General features: G+C 50.6%; 2 protein-coding genes across 3 annotated transcripts; one reads left to right on the forward strand and one right to left on the reverse strand.

Annotated features, from left to right (window-relative positions):
* Positions 1 to 45: 45 nt before the first annotated feature.
* Positions 46 to 11,934, reverse strand: PFDN6 (prefoldin subunit 6). The gene is made up of 5 exons (XM_069985442.1): positions 11,836 to 11,934; positions 9,090 to 9,153; positions 8,111 to 8,181; positions 2,158 to 2,282; positions 46 to 312 (listed from the first exon to the last, which is right to left on the reverse strand). The coding sequence occupies exons 2-5, from the start codon at positions 9,151 to 9,153 to the stop codon at positions 192 to 194; spliced, it is 381 nt and encodes a 126-aa protein (XP_069841543.1). The 5' UTR covers positions 11,836 to 11,934; the 3' UTR covers positions 46 to 191.
* B3GALT4 (beta-1,3-galactosyltransferase 4) lies at positions 11,922 to 15,702 on the forward strand. 2 transcript variants are annotated; one of them, XM_069985441.1, is made up of 2 exons: positions 11,922 to 12,046; positions 14,021 to 15,702. In XM_069985441.1, exon 2 carries the CDS (start codon positions 14,210 to 14,212, stop codon positions 15,269 to 15,271), a length of 1,062 nt encoding a protein of 353 aa, XP_069841542.1. In that variant the 5' UTR covers positions 11,922 to 12,046; positions 14,021 to 14,209; the 3' UTR covers positions 15,272 to 15,702. The 2 variants fall into 2 exon arrangements, with proteins under 2 accessions (XP_069841542.1, XP_069841541.1); XM_069985440.1 differs by having other exon boundaries at positions 14,024 to 15,702.
* The last annotated feature ends 1,632 nt before the right edge of the window (positions 15,703 to 17,334 follow it).

A 17,334-nucleotide genomic window follows, 5' to 3' on the forward strand; every position in this document is an offset into this window, starting at 1 on the left:
AAGCACTGTGGGGGTTTAACACTTCCAGACACAGACGCAACGTAGTATCCTGTGAATACGTTTAATAACTCATGTGCATGATACAGCGCCCCCTCCCCTCCCCCGCTACCCAAACAAACAAGCCTGACCGGGAGAACATTAGGAGCCATGTCCCTCCAGTGTATAAATAGTGATGGGTATAGAGCGTCCTCTTACGCCTTGGCCGTCCCCTTGCCCTGCGCCCGCTGGTATTCTTGCTGCAGCTTAGTGAGGGAGGAGCGCTGCTGCTCTGATCGCTGTTCCAGGTCTTTCAGCAGAGTTTCGTATCTCTTTCTGTGACGGAAAAGGAAAGGGAGAAATGGTGATATGTATGGTTTTCCAGCTGTTGCAAAACCACAACTCCCAGCACGTCATGGCATGCTGGGAGTTGTAGTCCTGCAACAGCTGGAGGGTCACAGGTAGGGCTGGGCGATAAGGGCAAAAAATAAAATCTCGATTTTTTAAAATTTTTTGACGATTCTCGATTTAAATCTCGATTTTTTTCCTTTTTTGCTAAATAAACAGAACATTTTCTCCCTGCAGCATCAGATACTATTTTAATATTTTAGACAACAACTGTGTTGATTTCCAGTGTAACAGAGGCCCCATATAGTATAGGAAATCATGTTTGTGCCTCCATCTACGTAGGGTGTAGTAGTGGAGGTATAGTGGATAAGGGGTGTAGTAGTACAGGTATAGATGAGGGGTGACTGGGGTAAAACTGAAGGGGACTGGGGTGACACTAAAGGGGACTGGGGGACACTAAAGGGGACTGGGGTGACACTAAAGGGGACTGGGGGACACTAAAGGGGACTGGGGGACACTAAAGGGGACTGGGGGACACTAAAGGGGACTGGGGTGACCCTGGGGGACTGGAGGGACAATGGGGGACACAATGGGGGACACTAAAGGGGACTGGGGTGACACTGGGGGACTGGAGGGACAATGGGGGACACTAAAGGGGACTGGGGTGACACTAAAGGGGACTGGGGTGACACTGGGTGACACTAAAGGGGACTGGGGTGACACTAAAGGGGACTGGGGTGACACTAAAGGGGACTGGGGTGACACTGGGGGACTGGAGGGACAATGGGGGACACTAAAGGGGACTGAGGGGACTGGGGGGACTGGGGGGACACTGAGGGGACTGGGGGGACACTGAGGGGACTGGGGGGACACTGAGGGGACTGGGGGGGACACTGAGGGAACACTGAGGGGACGGGGGGGGGACACACTGAAGGGGACAGGGGGGGGGACACACTGAAGGGGACAGGGGGGGGGACACTGAGGGAACAATGAGGGGACGGGGGGGACACTGAAGGGGACTGGGGGGGGACACACTGAAGGGGACGGGGGGGGACACTGAGGGAACAATGAGGGGATTGGGGGGACACTGAGGGGACTGGGGGGTGACTGGTGCAGCTGGAGGTGATTGGAGCAGGAGGGCACATACATCTCCTCCTCCTCTCACCTCCACACACACGCTCCCCTCCCGGCCAGATATGGAGGTCCCGGGTCTGTGGAGGAGGAGGCCGCAGGGACTACAGTAGGTGGTGATCGCATAGCTGCGGGTCACGGAGCTATACAGCGGGAACGGGGGTCTGCACCGAGCCCCCCGATCCCGCTGTATAGCTCCAGGACGAGCAGCGCCGCGATCACCACCTACTGTAGTCCCTGCGGCCTCCTCCTCCACAGACCCGGGACCTCCATATCTGGCCGGGAGGGGAGTGGGACGCTCAGTGGAAGGGGCGGGGGCAGATCAGCGGCGGCGCTGTCAGTGGCTGGAGGCCGCCGGCACTGCACCGCCCCTCTCCAGCCTGGCCACCCAGCATCTTCTCCCCGCTCACCCACACCGCCCCTCTACGGCTCTCCCGCCGGCCTGCACCGCAACCCCCCTTCTCTCAGCTCCTCCCCGGCACCGCAGCCCGAAATGATTTTTTGTGAAAATCGAATTTACGATTTTCACAAAAAATCAAATCGATTTCAACGTTCTGGACGATTAATCGAATTCATTCGATTAATCGCCCAGCCCTAGTCACAGGTTAGAGAAGAAAACTCTGTCTTCCTCAGTAACTGAATAGCGCAGCCCTTGTGCATTATATATATATATACACTCACACACACAAAATCTCTACTCACATCTCCCCGTTTATATACTGCAGTCTCTTATCCACCGTGGACTTTGCTTCTTCTAAATCTTGTTTCACCAGGACCGGGCCGATAAGCTTATAGACGGTGTTACTGTCATCCAGTAGAGCCAGCTCCTGCAAAATCCAACATAATGTTATACACATGGTCCTTTAATCCCATTCCCTGCACCACGGTTATATATCCAAGGCCTCCTATACAATATAGGTCCATATAGTGTGTGACCTGTAAAGTCCTCCTTATAGAGTGCAGGTTCATATAGTGTGTTACCTAGAAAGTGCTCCCTATAGAGTACAGGTCTATATAGTGTGTGACCTATAAAGTGCTCCCTATAGAGTACAGGTCTATATAGTGTGTGACCTATAAAGTGCTCCCTATAGAGTACAGGTCCATATAGTATGTGACCATATAGTGTGTGTACAGGTACAGGCCAGCACCCACATAAGTCAGCTGTACAGAGTACACAGACATCACAGTATAACATGTACAGCCGGGCATTACATACATGTGGTAATAACTACAGGACAGTCCTGCACCCACCGACCCTTCATGAGTCACATCACAAACCACCACAGACAAAGAGGAACTCTGTGCAGGTAAGAAAAGGAGGAAACCACGAGTGATGGCCGCCGGGGAGGAGGGAGCGTGGGAACCTACGGCTCCAACTAGAACATGGACATGAGCCAAGACCACAGCATCACAGCGAGCCGGGGAACTGTCTGGCATCATCTCACACACATACACCGTCATGTTTTACAACACTCATCCAAGATTACTCAACCCAATTCACTGCCATTAGCTGCAATACAGCATGATCCCCGATGGGTTTTATGAGTTTATTATGTAACTGATCTTTGTGTTTGTTGTTGGGGTCACTGTGTACATACATTACATTACTGATCCTGAGTTACATCCTGTATTATACTCCAGAGCTGCACTCACTATTCTGCTGGTGGGGTCACTGTGTACATACATTACATTACTGATCCTGAGTTACATCCTGTATTATACTCCAGAGCTGCACTCACTATTCTGCTGGTGGGGTCACTGTGTACATACATTACATTACTGATCCTGTATTATACCCCAAAGCTGCACTCACTAGTCTGCTGGTCATAAGTCTTTGGCTTTGTGTTCTTTTTTTTTTTTTGTTTCTATGGTAGCGAATGTTACATCACATGAAAGCCTTAGGTGTCTAATATATGTTTGCAAAATTTTGTGTCTGTAGCTTACAGCAATAGTAATCTAGGCCTGCAGAAAAACAAAATGGCGGAGTCTAAGATGATAGTCACAGTAAATGAGAGAGGAGCGATACAATTCTTGTTTCTGCAAGGAAAGTGTACGAAGGATATTCATGGTGAAATGTCAATGTCCATCATATTCTACAGGTAAGAGCTGGGCTGCCAAATTTAAAACAGGCCCCTTCAGCACCAATGATGAGGAAAGTCCTGGATGACCGAGAGGGTTGTTATTCTGGAGATCGCCGATGCTGCGCACAACCTCATACTGGAGAATCAGCGAATTTCAGCCAAAATAATGGCAGACATCATGGAGATTTCTCGTGAACGTGTTTTTGTGTCATTATCCATGAACATCTGAACATGAAGAAACTGTCTGCAAGGTGGGTCCCCAAATGTCTGACAACAGATCAGAAAAGCTGTGAGTGACAACTTCCCAGTCCATTTGTCAGCGTTTTCAGACTGATAAGAACTTCCTGGATACTGGATTCCTGGATGGACTGGTCACTATGGATGAGACCATGAATGACCCTGAAACCAAGGAGCAGTCAGAAGAGTGGCGAACAGTGGTTCTCCTGGTCCAAAGAAGTTCAGGGTGCAAGGATCAGCCACTAAGGTGATGGCGTCTGTGTTCTGGAATAAGGAGGATATGCTGCTAGAGGACTACCTTCAAAATGCAAGGTATTATATAGAACTTTTGGACCAATTGAAGGCAGCTCTGAAGGCCAAAAGGTGCGGCAAGCTGTCCAAAGGAATCTTGTTCCTGCAAGACAACGCTTCCGCTCTCACTGCACAAGTGACCATGGCAAAACTGGTGGAGATAGTCTCCCAGCTGGCTGACCACCAACCTTATTGACCAGATCTCGCTCCCTCCGACTATAATCTGTTTCCATACCTGAAGAAACACCTCAAGGGAACCAAATTTCACACCATTCCTGATGCCATGGCTGCAACGGATGACTGGTTTGGGGCACAACTGAAATCCTTGTTTTTGCATGGCTTACAGAACTTGGAATAAGGATGTAAGAAGTGTGCTGACACCAGTGGAAAGTATGTGGAATAAATTTAACATTTCATCTTACTATCTCGCTTCTTTCTGGGTAAATCTAAAGACTTATCAGCAGCCTCTCGTAGAACAGTCTGTACATGGGGAGAACCATCCAGATAGAGAACTTGTTTGGTAAAGGCACAAAACAGTGGGTTCTGGTTTCCCATGTAGTCTCTCAATTCCAGAAATTGAACCTAGATCCATTGTTGATTAAGTTTGAGTCCAAACTTAGATCATGGGCATCTCTTCTATTGTCGCTGTTGGGGTGGATTAAATATAATCAAAATGAGTTACCTCCCAAAGTTTCTATACCTTCTACATAACTGCCCCACTCCTCTCCCTCTCTCTTAGGGCCCTATTCCACCAGACGATTATCGTTCAGATTATTGTTAAATCGTTCGAATCTAAACGATAATCGTTCGGTTGAAATGTAGTTAGCGATTAACGACCGAACGAGAAATCGTTGATCGCTTTATAAGACCTGGACCTATTTTTATCGTTGCTCGTTCGCAAAACGTTCGCATTGAATAAGACATCGTTCGGTCTTTTGCAATAGATACAAACGCAATAGCGAATAAATAGCGAAGAAAAACGATCGCAATTACGATCATAAGTAACGATTGTCGTTCCATGGAAATGAGTGAAAGTTTTTAGGTCTTTCGCAATAGCGGTCGTTTGAGATTGTTAATCGTTAACGATTATGCAAACGATAATCGTCCGGTGGAATAGGGCCCTTAGTTCAGACAATTAGAGAGTATACTACGGGACTTCTACTGACAGGGACAGTCCCCGAGGTTTAGCCTTGCTACTTTGCAGGCCCCCAAAGATTATGGTGGACTGGCCGCTCCCAACCTTTATACTTACTATCTTGCATCGCAACTAGTCTATGCCCACTGGTGGCTTGATGTTGATTACAGTAACGCAGCCACATCACTGTACAGGGCCCTTATTGGCTCCTATGAAGGTCTGGCAAATGCTATCTTTAGGTATAAAAGACTGCTTCCAGTTAGGGTGGTGGTGGTGGAATGGGCTCAGGCACAGAGGAAATTGGGCCACCCTGCTCCATACTTATCACCCAAGACTCCTCTCTGGCTGAGTCCACATTTGCCATCCTGTAATGGGCTACTGAACGTCTTAAATACTTGGGTTAACTATTTTCTGACTCTACCAGTCTTGCCTCCTCCCGGCAGCTAAGACTCTACTTGAACTGCTCTGCGATCAACCCATTTAGGTTCCTTTAGTTGGGACAGTTGGTGCAGGCTGAGTTTGGATCAGGGGAGGTCCACCTTACAACATCTAGTCTGGAGCCCCTCATTCGCACAGATAAGCCCTTGTCTAATATTTATGCCCTTCTCCAATCAGTGAGCCCCAAACCCTATGCAAAATGGGAGTGTCATCCCTGAGCTTACTGCAGATGACTGGGAAGATGTCACTGATTACTTCTTGCCGTCCGTTGTGAGACCAACTCATACAGTTCTGTTTCCAACATAGGGTCTATTTCACTCCCGCTAGATTAAAAATGCTGGGGATGGCTACGGAGGATGACTTCCACTGCCACAGCGATACAGGGACCTTCCTACATTCAGTGTTTTTTCATGCCCTAGAGTGCTACCTTTCTTGTTGTCAGTGCTGCTTTTTCTTCATCAGAGAAACAGATCGCTGATCTCAGGGAGACCAGCCAAACGACAACACTGCCGGCTGCTAGTGAAAGCGCTCAATGTAGTGAAGTCCTAGGTGCATTGCCCCCTGGGAAACATAAATATGCAAAAGAAGAGCCCGTGGAGCCTCATCAAAGAGTCTCGAAACATAGGACTAGCCAGATATTCCTCCGGGAAGGACCCAGCCAAGGGGCAGCTCCTGTAAGGAAACCACCATATTAAGTGGCCCTGAGGGCGGGTTCACACTACGGAATTCTCGCGGACAATGTCCGCAGAATTCCGTCAGCTGTCCGCCCGCACGGGCACGCGCTTTTCCGCCGGCTCCATAGACACCATTCTATGGCCCGGCGTATTCCGCGATCCGCTAAAAGAAGTGACATGACACTTCTTTCAGCATATAGCGGAATACGCTGGCCCATAGAGTGGTGTCTATGGGGCCGGCGGAAAGGCGCCCAGATGTGCGGGCGGACAGCTGACGGAATTCCGCGAACATTGTCCGTGAGAATTCCGTAGTGTGAACCCGCCCTATAAGTCAATGTAATTTTCTTCATCAGCACTTTGACTTCCCACAGATTCTGTCTCCCCAGGTATGCTTACTTGGTGTTATAGACACTATTGTGTTCGGCACGTATAAGCGCCTTTTTTTCGTATCTTATTTTGCGCCAAAAAGGTGGTGATCATGGCATGGAAATCTCCTGATATTCCTTCCTTATTACAATGGAAGTCCCTGGTCAATTCATATATTCCCTTATATAGCGTGCTCTATCAAAAGAGGAATTGTCCCAAAAAGTTCTACAAAATTTGGTTGCAATGGCTAGTGGTACCCGATACGGCCTTCCCAACAGTCGTGAGTTTGAGAGTACTTTCTACTGGGCCGGGTGGCTGAGGACAGGGCAGCGGCAGGGTGTGAATGGTGTGTATGTTCATTGAAGGTATTGAGGCGCTGCAATTGCCCTATAGTCCTTCCGGTTAGGCGTTAGTTGCCCTGACCAAGATGTTTGCCTCAGGGGATTTTATACTGCCTAGATAACGATTCTTCAGATTTCTCTTTCTGATATTTATGCTTATTGGAGAGGTCTGCCAACCAGTCCTGTGTTAGGCAGCTCGATGTCTGAGTTTTCTTGTTTGCTTTGTTGTGAAATGTTCTGTATTGACAAAATTGCATAAATAAAACCTTTAAAAAAAAAAGGCACAAAACAGATCAGGACGTTGCAGCGAAGGACAGAATCGCTGCAGAATAGTGATTGCAGCTCTGAAGTATAATACCTCACTTAGACATTTTTCATTTCCACCGATTAACAACCTGAAATCATTCTCCATAATACACAGAACGATAGCTGTAAGTATTGTTTGTATACTCAAGTACAAGGGTAGGGAACCTTGGCTCTCCAGCTGTTGCAAAACTTCAACTCCCTTCATGCCCGGACAGCCAAAACTAAAGCTTTGGAAGGCCAAGGTTCCCCAAAGAAGCAGTAGGATTAGGTTTATGATCCAGCTCTCCCAGACGTGGGAAAATTCTATGTTAAAACTCAACTTTTAATTAATTAATATAATCATAAAACCAACATGTTTTGCGCTGTGGCGTTTAATCAGGGTTCCCCATACCTGCACTATTACATAAATGATCATAAAAACGAATGACCGATGAGTACATACACCAAAAGATAAGCAATGAATTTATGGTTGGCTCAAAAGACAGGATCAACGACTTACAAACTAGTTTGCATTCATCGTTTGACCGCTGCCTGCATACACACAGAAAGATTATCGTCTAAATTCGAACTACTTTTGACACAATCTTCCTGTGTAATAGGGCCCTTAGTGTGTGGTACTGCAACTTGGCTCCATTAACCTAAATGAAAAGAGATGCACCCCCACCCCCCAAACTGAGAAGAGTGGCGCTGTATTTGGTAGAAAGCGGCCATGTTTTTAAATCCTGGATCCCCCCTTCACCTCCTCATGGTTTCTTCCTGGACTCTCACAGCACACACACCTCTCACCTCTTTCACTATGTTGTTCTCGGTGAGCTGGGCCTCTAGCTTCTGTCGGGCTGACATGCTGCTGCTGATATCTGGGGAAGGAGGATGTAGCAGAGTTAAGTCAGTTCTCTGGCAGTGAAGGATATGCTCATCGTTGCAGCCCCGGTTTATTGCTCATATGCAAAAACTTGGCAAAACCTTGATGAGATCTTATAGGTTTTTGTGTATACAGCTCCTATGCAGAGCTATGTGTCCCCATGATTACAGATTATATAAATCCGCTGGGTGTACTCTGATACTAACTGTATGTTAGCAATAAGTAGGAGGAAAGGGGGTGTAAGACATCTCCACGGTAACAGACTACACAACCAGGGGCGTAACTAGAAATGGCTGGGCCCCATAGCAATTTTTTGATTGGGCCCCCCGGCTGACCAATAGTTCTTCAAATGTAGTCATAACTTCTAACGCTCATCAGGAGAGCTTATACTTAAAGGGATATTTGTAGAACCCAGGAGGCCCGCAAAGCCACTGGGTGCTGCAAATGATGACAGCTCAGGGGGCCCAGTGTATTTGAGGAGAGGACCCCTGGGCCCCCTGATGTGGTGGGCCCTGTAGCAGCTGCTCTGATTGCTATAGTGGTAGTTACACCCCTGTACACAACCCCCTGTGCAGTCTGATGTTGTAGTCATACTCCAAACATCTGCTCCTTCGTACTAATCTATATTCAGTAACACCTGACTGCAGGGTCGGGCTACAAGGGTGTTACTATGGAGACACATAGGTCTGTATAGAAGCTGTATACACAAAACTGGAGGAGATCCTGTGTCCTAATTCATAGTTTAGGGTGAGTTCACACTGCTGTCACATGCTGCACTGGCTATTTCATTACATCGAATAGAAGATCACTGCAGCACTATTATCCCATCAAAACAATAGACCTCAAGACAGAAACCAATGGACCCCATAGAAGTGACCAGGCTCCGGGGGGGCGACACGTTACCTTTCTGCACCTGCTGGTACTTGGTGACCTCGGCCTGCAGCTTCTCCTGTAACTGCGCTGCCATCTAGGTACAAAAACACAAGAAGAACAAGATCAGCGGTCAGTTCATCATAGACACATAGAAGATTGTCAGCAGAAAAGCCCCCGCTCCATCAACCCCCCTTATATATTGTCATCTATATATTGTTCACATTCGCCGCACTGGTGACAGAAACCACAGTCCCTAAATCCTTCTCTTCTGAATTCTCCACTAACACAGAACTGACAAAATGATACCAGACAGATATTCCTCCTCTCCAACTGCATTATATGACAACTGGAAACCCAGAGATCTCCTCCTACAACAACACTGTAAGCCTGTGTCTACAGATTGGGGGCACCGCTCTCGGGGTTACAGATGGGGGGGCACCGCTCTCGGGGTTACAGGTGGGGGGGGGCACCGCTCTCAGGGTTACAGGTGGGGGGCGCCGCTCTCAGAGCTAGAGACGGGGGGGGGGGGGGGGGGGGGGGGGGCACCGCTCTCAGGGTTACAGGTGGGGGGCGCCGCTCTCAGAGTTAGAGACGGGGGGGGGGCACTGCTCTCAGGGTTACAGATGGGGGGGCACCGCTCTAAGGGTTACAAATGGGGGGGCACCGCTCTAAGGGTTACAGATGGGTTACAGGCAGGGGGGGCACCGCTCTCAGGGTTAGAGATGGGGGGGCACTGCTCTCAGGGTTACAGATGGGGGGGGCACTGTTCTCAGGGTTACAAACGGGGGGGGGGGGGCACCGCTCTCAGGGTTAGAGATGGGGGGGCACTGCTCTCAGGGTTACAGATGGGGGGGCACTGCTCTCAGGGTTACAGATGGGGGGGGGCACTGCTCTCAGGGTTACAGATGGGGGGGGCACTGTGCTCAGGGTTACAGATGGGGGGGGCACTGTGCTCAGGGTTACAGATGGGGGGGGCACTGTGCTCAGGGTTACAGATGGGGGGGGCACAGTGCTCAGGGTTACAGATGGGGGGGCACCGCTCTAAGGGTTACAAACGGGGGGGGGGGGCACCGCTCTCAGGGTTAAAGATGGGGGGCACCGCTCTCAGGGTTACAGGCGGGGGGGCCCCGCTCTCAGGGTTACAGGCGGGGGGGCACCGCTCTCAGGGTTACAGGTGGGGGGGGCACCGCTCTCAGGGTTACAGGTGGGGGGGGCACCGCTCTCAGGATTACAGACAGGGGGGGCACCGCTCTCAGGGTTACAGGCGGGGGGGCACCGCTCTCAGGGTTACAGACAGGAGGGGCACCTCTCTCAGGATTACAGACAGGGGGGGGCATCGCTCTCAGGGTTACAGATAGGAGGCGCTGCTCTCAGTGTTATAGGAACAGGCACTGACGGGCACTAGGAGGGGCTGTGATTCCATTACATGTGGCCTCTCTGTATAGTCCCAGTGGCGTAGCTACCATAGAGGCAGGGTAGGCAGTTGCTATGGGGCCCGTGGGAGAAGGTAAGAGCGTGTGTCCTTCTGCTTAACCCTTTATGTACTGCAGTGTAAGTGACCCAGTGTTTACTTACATGGTGCAACACAAAAGTTAACAAACAGAAGACAGAGATATCTGCTTCACTGCTCTGACCTCTGTTCTTCAGCTGCAATCAAGTAGGAAAGGAAATGTGGTGCAGAGGTCAGGGGTTATCAGTGCATGAGCAGTAAAGCGAATATTTCATTGTCTTCTGAGCTTTGGGTCAAAGAGGACCTGTCATCCCCTGTGCTGGGGCAGAGCCCGGCCAACCCCCTGCTAGAGACCCTGATACTTACCCTGTGCACGAAGACCCGCTCCTGTAGCCGCTCCTGTTGCCAACATATGACTGTCTGAAGCCCGGCGCACGCGCATCGGAGATAAGTCTGACGCTCATAGAGAATGAATGGAGCCGTCTATGGGAAGCCCGCACGTGCCGAGCTTCCCACGGTGATAACGGGAGCGGGTCCTGGAGCAGGACTTCGTGCACAGGGTAAGTATCAGGGTCTCTAGCGGGGGGTCGGCCGGGCTCTGCCCCAGCACAGGGGGTGACAGGTTCCCTTTAAGCAAAAGGTAGTCTGGCGCACCTATGTATTTACCATAAGGCTCCTATTGGGCTATTATAGATAAAAACAGTGGACTGACAGAGCAAGCAGCCATTGGCTCCCTGCCCTGCCAGTCACTCTCTGCCACAACAGATTTTATTTTTGGCCACATCACAGAGCATACACTGTGTGTACATGTACATATATATATATATATATATATATATATATATATATATATATACATATACACACACACAGTGCTTTGTGTTGTGCGTAGGGGAGGGGGGGGGGGGGGCTTACATTTTTTGCTATGGGGCCCCGAGAATCCTAGCTACGCCTCTGTATAGCCCCTACTGTATACTAATACTGGGGTCTGTTCACACAGGACTGACAGGCTGCAGATCTGTTGCGGATTTTGATTTCCATATTGATGTTAATCTGCCGCTTCGGTCCCGTGTGAACACCGTCCCAGTGTAACCCAGTGACACCCCATCCCCATCCCTGCAGGGGGCGCTGTCATAGTGGAGGGTCCGCCTCAGATGCAGCAGGAAGCTCTCAGTCCGGACTATATAAGGCTGCATGTAATATACACTAAACCCCACAATATGCTGGGACATGAAGCTCTGCAGCTCCGTACTGCACTAGACATTGCCGCTCTATAGGATAGACCACTCATTCACACATTACGCGGATAATCATGCGGTTTATTACCTTCCACTCTGTCGCGTGCCGTTCCTAACTTTCAACCCGGAAGCAGTTCACCCACCACTTCCGCCTTCAGCAGTCACCATGGAGATGTTCCGCTGGCCCCGCCCCTCTGTCAGAACTGGCTCTGCGCAACTTTATTGTTCGGGAGCCTTGTGAACAACGGAAAGAGCGCGGAGATATGCGGGCGGAGAGCGCTCCATGGCGGCGAGGACAGGTGAGGAGACGTGGCTATTATAATCCATGTAGTATACAGGGTATCACTGCGTATTATTGTATGAAATAACTGGGGACACACAGGCCGAGGAGCACTGGTCTATAGGATTGTACCCTTCCCACTATATGTCCCATTTACAGGAGCCTAGGAAGCTGAGATATGAGGAGGAGCTGTATAATGGTGACTGCTGAACTCCTTATCCCCCTGCGCCCCACCGGGCGGCCCCTCGGTCCCCTGTACCCCGCCGGGCGGCCCCTCGGTCCCCTGCACCCCGCCGGGCGGCCCCTCGGTCCCCTGCACCCCGCCGGGCGGCCCCTCGGTCCCCTGCACCCCGCCGGGCGGCCCCTCGGTCCCCTGCGCCCCGCCGGGCGGCCCCTCGGTCCCCTGCGCCCCGCCGGACGGCCCCTCGGTCCCCTGCGCCCCGCCGGGCGGCCCCTCTGTCCCCTGGGCCCCGCCGGGCGGTCCCCTGGGCCCCGCCGGGCGGCCCCACGGTCCCCTGGGCCCCGCCGGGCGGCCCCTCGGTCCCCTGGGCCCCGCCGGGCGTGCCCCTCGGTCCTCTGTGCCCCGCCGGGCGGCCCCTCGGTCCTCTGTGCCCCTCCGGGCGGCCCCTCGGTCTCCTGCGCCCGGGCGCCCGCCCCCCCCCCCCCCCACGGGGCGTGCCCCTCGGTCCCCTGGGCCCCACGGGGCGTGCCCCTCGGTCCCCTGGGCCCCACGGGGCGTGCCCCTCGGTCCCCTGGGCCCCACGGGGCGTGCCCCTCGGTCCCCTGGGCCCCACGGGGCGTGCCCCTCGGTCCCCTGGGCCCCACGGGGCGTGCCCCTCGGTCCCCTGGGCCCCACGGGGCGTGCCCCTCGGTCCCCTGGGCCCCATTTACAATTCATCTCTATTCTTTTAAAATCTCAATTTTATTAAACCTTTTCAAATATAACAAAAACAAGCGGCAGCAGAAAAGGCACGGGCAATTATCAATGCGAGGGTTTAGAGCTCAGAAGTGTCTGTAGCCTGGTCCCAATAATACCACGTCTGGAATACATGGGCAGAACGGCCATAAATCTTATAGGTTTATATCCATGTGGGTTTTGGCCGTCTCTGGTTGTCCGTGATTAAAAAAATAAAATTGCAAGAAGGTTTGAAAGCTGAGCATCGCCTGTGGACAGATGTGGCGCTGTTTTTTTTTCCCCTTGAGCAGTATTGTAGAAATCTTGCTGACTCATTAGTATCTGTTACGTGCTACCACTCTGAGCGTTCCCCAGCAGTCTGCATGCTGGGAGTTGTAGTTTTGCAGTAGCTGTGTAGATGACTGGTGTTTTTGTAGAGGAGCAGAGTTTCCTTATACAGTACAGGGAGAGCCGCACTCAACCGCACCTCACGCATCAATCCTTGTTTCGCTGGAGGACACACACCCGGGCAGCTTCCGCATTGATTGGCAGATTTGTGAAGCCTCAGGGAAACATAAATTATTACGTATGATTCATAGCTGGCGGTAGTCCAGGCACCATTGTATAGTCTAGCGTTAGCATGGTAATAATGCACGATTATAATCGTAATCTTCTGATATAACGTCTCTGGATGATTGTCTGGATCTGTGTTTGCTGCCAGTGAATAGGACTATTGAGAATATTCATGAAGCTGTCCAGGTGTTGGCCTATATCCTCTATGTGGCTGCTGCTATCTCTGGGATCAGGATATACAGTAGTTATACACCTGCCCTGGGGCTGTGTTCATACAATGTACAAATAACTGTAAAAAAAACTGGTCAATTGTATACAGAAAGTTGCTGCAAAAGTGGAACCAAAACTATAGTACAACATGTGAGCGCAGCCGAATGACTTCCCATCTTCATGAAATAGTTTTGATTGTAAATCATTAGGAAATCATTTCTGTGGTGGAATTGGAATCAGCATGGCTGTCAGTGCATTACTGTTTTACACCATGACGTGTATAAGAAGCGGTCACTTATTACTCTGTTTTCTCAGCAGACTCCTTGGCGTCCGGCTGCCTCCTCACAAGACGTCAGTGTAAGACCCTGGGACTGATGCTATGAGGCAGGGCCCCGCTGTCTCTGGATGATCGGAGGAGGAGGCCTCCATCTTCTGCTTCAGTAATATTGATGTCACTGTACAGAGGACTAGACCTGGTCATTGATCTGTAAGGAGACTGCAGTTATGGCCGCCATCCTGCTGTACTCCACCGCCTGCCTGCGCCTGCTGCTTGCCCACCGCCGCCGCTGGCCTCTCCTGTTCTTCCTCATCTGTCTGTTCTTCTTCCTCAGTGTCTCGGGGTATTTTGAGGAGTTCCTCTCCGCGATCCTTTCTGTCTTTTACTTCACCCCTTCTCGCGTGTCTTCTCCTCGGGCCCAGACTGTGGCCATCCCCCCTTTCCTTCTGTCTCCCGCCAGCGCCTGCTCATCCCCCCCGTTCCTGCTCATCTTAGTCACCAGCGCCCCTTCCCATAGAGACAGGCGGGATGCTATCCGTCAGACATGGGGCAGCCTCAGCTCCGCCACCGCTTCTGCTTCCCTCACCCTCTTCATGCTGGCTGTACCCAAGTCTCCAGAAGAGAGGGCGGCATTGATGCACGAGGCGGTGACCCACCGGGATATCATACAAACCAACTTCACCGACTCCTACCGGAACCTGACACTGAAGACCATCACCGGGCTGACATGGGCCTTGGATAAATGCAGAGGAGCCCGATACGTGCTGAAGACCGACGACGATGTCTTTGTCAATACAGTGTTTTTGACGCAGTTCTTAAGAGCGGAATCAGGTCTGCAGTACATGGGGCGAGTTCACTGGCGGGTGAGCCCGTACCGGGAACCTGACCACCGCCATTACATTTCACCGGAGCTGTACGCCGGTAACTATTTCCCCCCCTACTGCAGTGGCACCGGCTATATACTGTCTCATGAAGCGGCCGGACTCATCATGGAGCAGCTCAGGAGCGGCCCTTGGCCGACGGTGGAGGATGTGTATGTCGGCATCCTGGCCCGGGCAGCTGGGATCGCTCCACGACATGTTGCAAAGATTGCAGGATCCTCGTCTGTGCCGCACAACGTCTGCTGCTACCGAACCATGTTCACCTCTCACGGGATGACGCCCAAGGGCATGCAGGAGGCCTGGAATATGCTGAAGGCCGCCGGGGACCACTGGTGCCCCTCAGGGGTCCTCTTCTATTGTAAATTATTCAGCCAGTCAGTGGATGATGGTGGAAAAGGGGTGCACTGAGGACAGGAGTTCAGCTCTGGAAGACCAGCAGAATTTACTATAATGCTTCCATGGTAATAAGTTGACAGCACCCAGCAGTGATCCCTGGGTGCACTCATCCCCCTGGATGTATATTAATCACTTCAGAGACTCTTACCTATATTGGGCCTACATAATCCTGGGTTTTCCTTCCTTTTTAATTTTCGCTCAATCACTCCCGGGTACATGCAATGACTATGAGGTCTGAGGATGTCCCAGATACACAGTAAGCCAGTATAGATGGTGGGTGGTGAGAGAAGGGGTTACTGATGCATTGGCAAGGTGCTGCGTAAGCAGAAAGGAAAGAAACAGTAAGGAAGGGGTTACACTAAGCACCGGACTGCCTTCAGGAAATTACAATGGGGCATTGTGGGCATACAGCAGTACATACACTGGAATTCGGTCAGAGAGGAAAACCTAATTCTCAGTCTGGAGTACATGAACCTCAGGCCTGGGGGGGGGGGGGGAATACTTGCACTGGATAATTGCAGCTTAGAAACATTAAGGTTTTTTTGAGACTTAAATATTAGACGTCCTGTTCTCAGCACAGGCCGTCACTATCTGACTGATGATGGTCCGTCTCCTGTCATCATGACTGATCAGTTAATTGAAGGGCTATGGTGGTGGCGTGAGAGCTGCAGCCTCTTCATAGCTTACTAGGCACAGTGCCATACATTTGGTAGTGGCCGTATCTGGTATTGCAGCTCACCCTATTGTGCTTGGTAAACTAGAGGCTGCAGACCCTTCAGTCAGCTGATCAGTGGTGGTACTGGTAGTCTGACCCAGACCGTATCCATAAAACTCATTTAAGAAACACAAAGGATTATAACAGTGAAGATCAGAACAAGATAAATCTCCAGCAGTGATCTCGTCATGTGACTGTAATATATAATGCACTCATGCTGCCGCGCCCATCGGATCTGGACTTTGTGGCCTAGATTTATCAATGCTGCTTAGTTAGTCCAAGGAGGCTATTCTTGTATGATAAATTTAGTGTCACGTGTTTAGATTTGGATGGCTTAAAGGGATAGTTCACCCAATTTTTTTTTTCTTTCAAGTGAACTGCTGCCAGAGATTTGTAATTTACTTTTATTTAACCCCTTAACGACACAGGGCGTAAATGTGCGCCCTGGTGTCGCTAGGGACGTTTAGAGCGGCCCACGCCACAATCCCAGGTGCTATCTGCAGCCTGGGTCCACAGCAATTAGCAGGCGTTGTCGGATCGCCGTGCCCGCTAATTAGCCATTTAAATGCAGCTGTCAAAGTTGACAGCTGCATTTAAAAGGCTGTTTTCCTCCATCTGTGGTGGTCTAGTGGGGGGATCAGCCCCCCACGACGTGATTGCAGAGGAGCAGTCCCCGCATCTGAGTTGGCCGGGGGTCTGCGCCGCAATGGCGCTGATCCCGGCTCGGCAGTCTATATTGTTCTTGGCTGCAGCAGCCGAGAGCAATAGACATCTAATCTCATGTATCCATACAGTATATCTATACTACATAGATCTCAATGAGGGATCAGAGCTGTCATACTAAAACCCTAACCCCAGTCATAAAAAATCCCTTTCCCTAATAAAAGTTTTAATCACCCCCCTTTTTCCATTTTATAAATAAAAATAAATCTATTTGATATCGCCGCGTGCATAATTGTCCAAACTGTTCAATTTCTTCATTTCTGATCTCACACGGTAAATGGCGTAAGCGCAAAATTGCGCATTTTTCGTCGCATCAAAGCCAGAAAAATTGTAATAAAAAGTGATCAAAAAGGGATTTACCACTGCTCTGCACAGTTCCTGACATGGACAGAGGTGGCAGCAGAGAGCACTGTCAGATTGGAAAGAATACACCACTTCCTGCAGAACATACAGCAGCTGATAAGTACTGGAAGACTGTAGATAAAAGTAAATTACCAGTTAATTTGAAAGAAAATTCTTTTTGGTGAACTACTTTAAAAGTGTTTTCTCAACTGGTGAGAAATCTCAGCAATCCGCTTATCATCCTGCTGCCTTTTAATGGTGCGTTTACATTTATCTGACAGATTTTTGAAGCCGA

The sequence above is a fragment of the Dendropsophus ebraccatus genome, chromosome 10 (assembly GCF_027789765.1).
Source record: "Dendropsophus ebraccatus isolate aDenEbr1 chromosome 10, aDenEbr1.pat, whole genome shotgun sequence".
NCBI classification, from domain to species: Eukaryota; Metazoa; Chordata; class Amphibia; order Anura; family Hylidae; genus Dendropsophus; species Dendropsophus ebraccatus.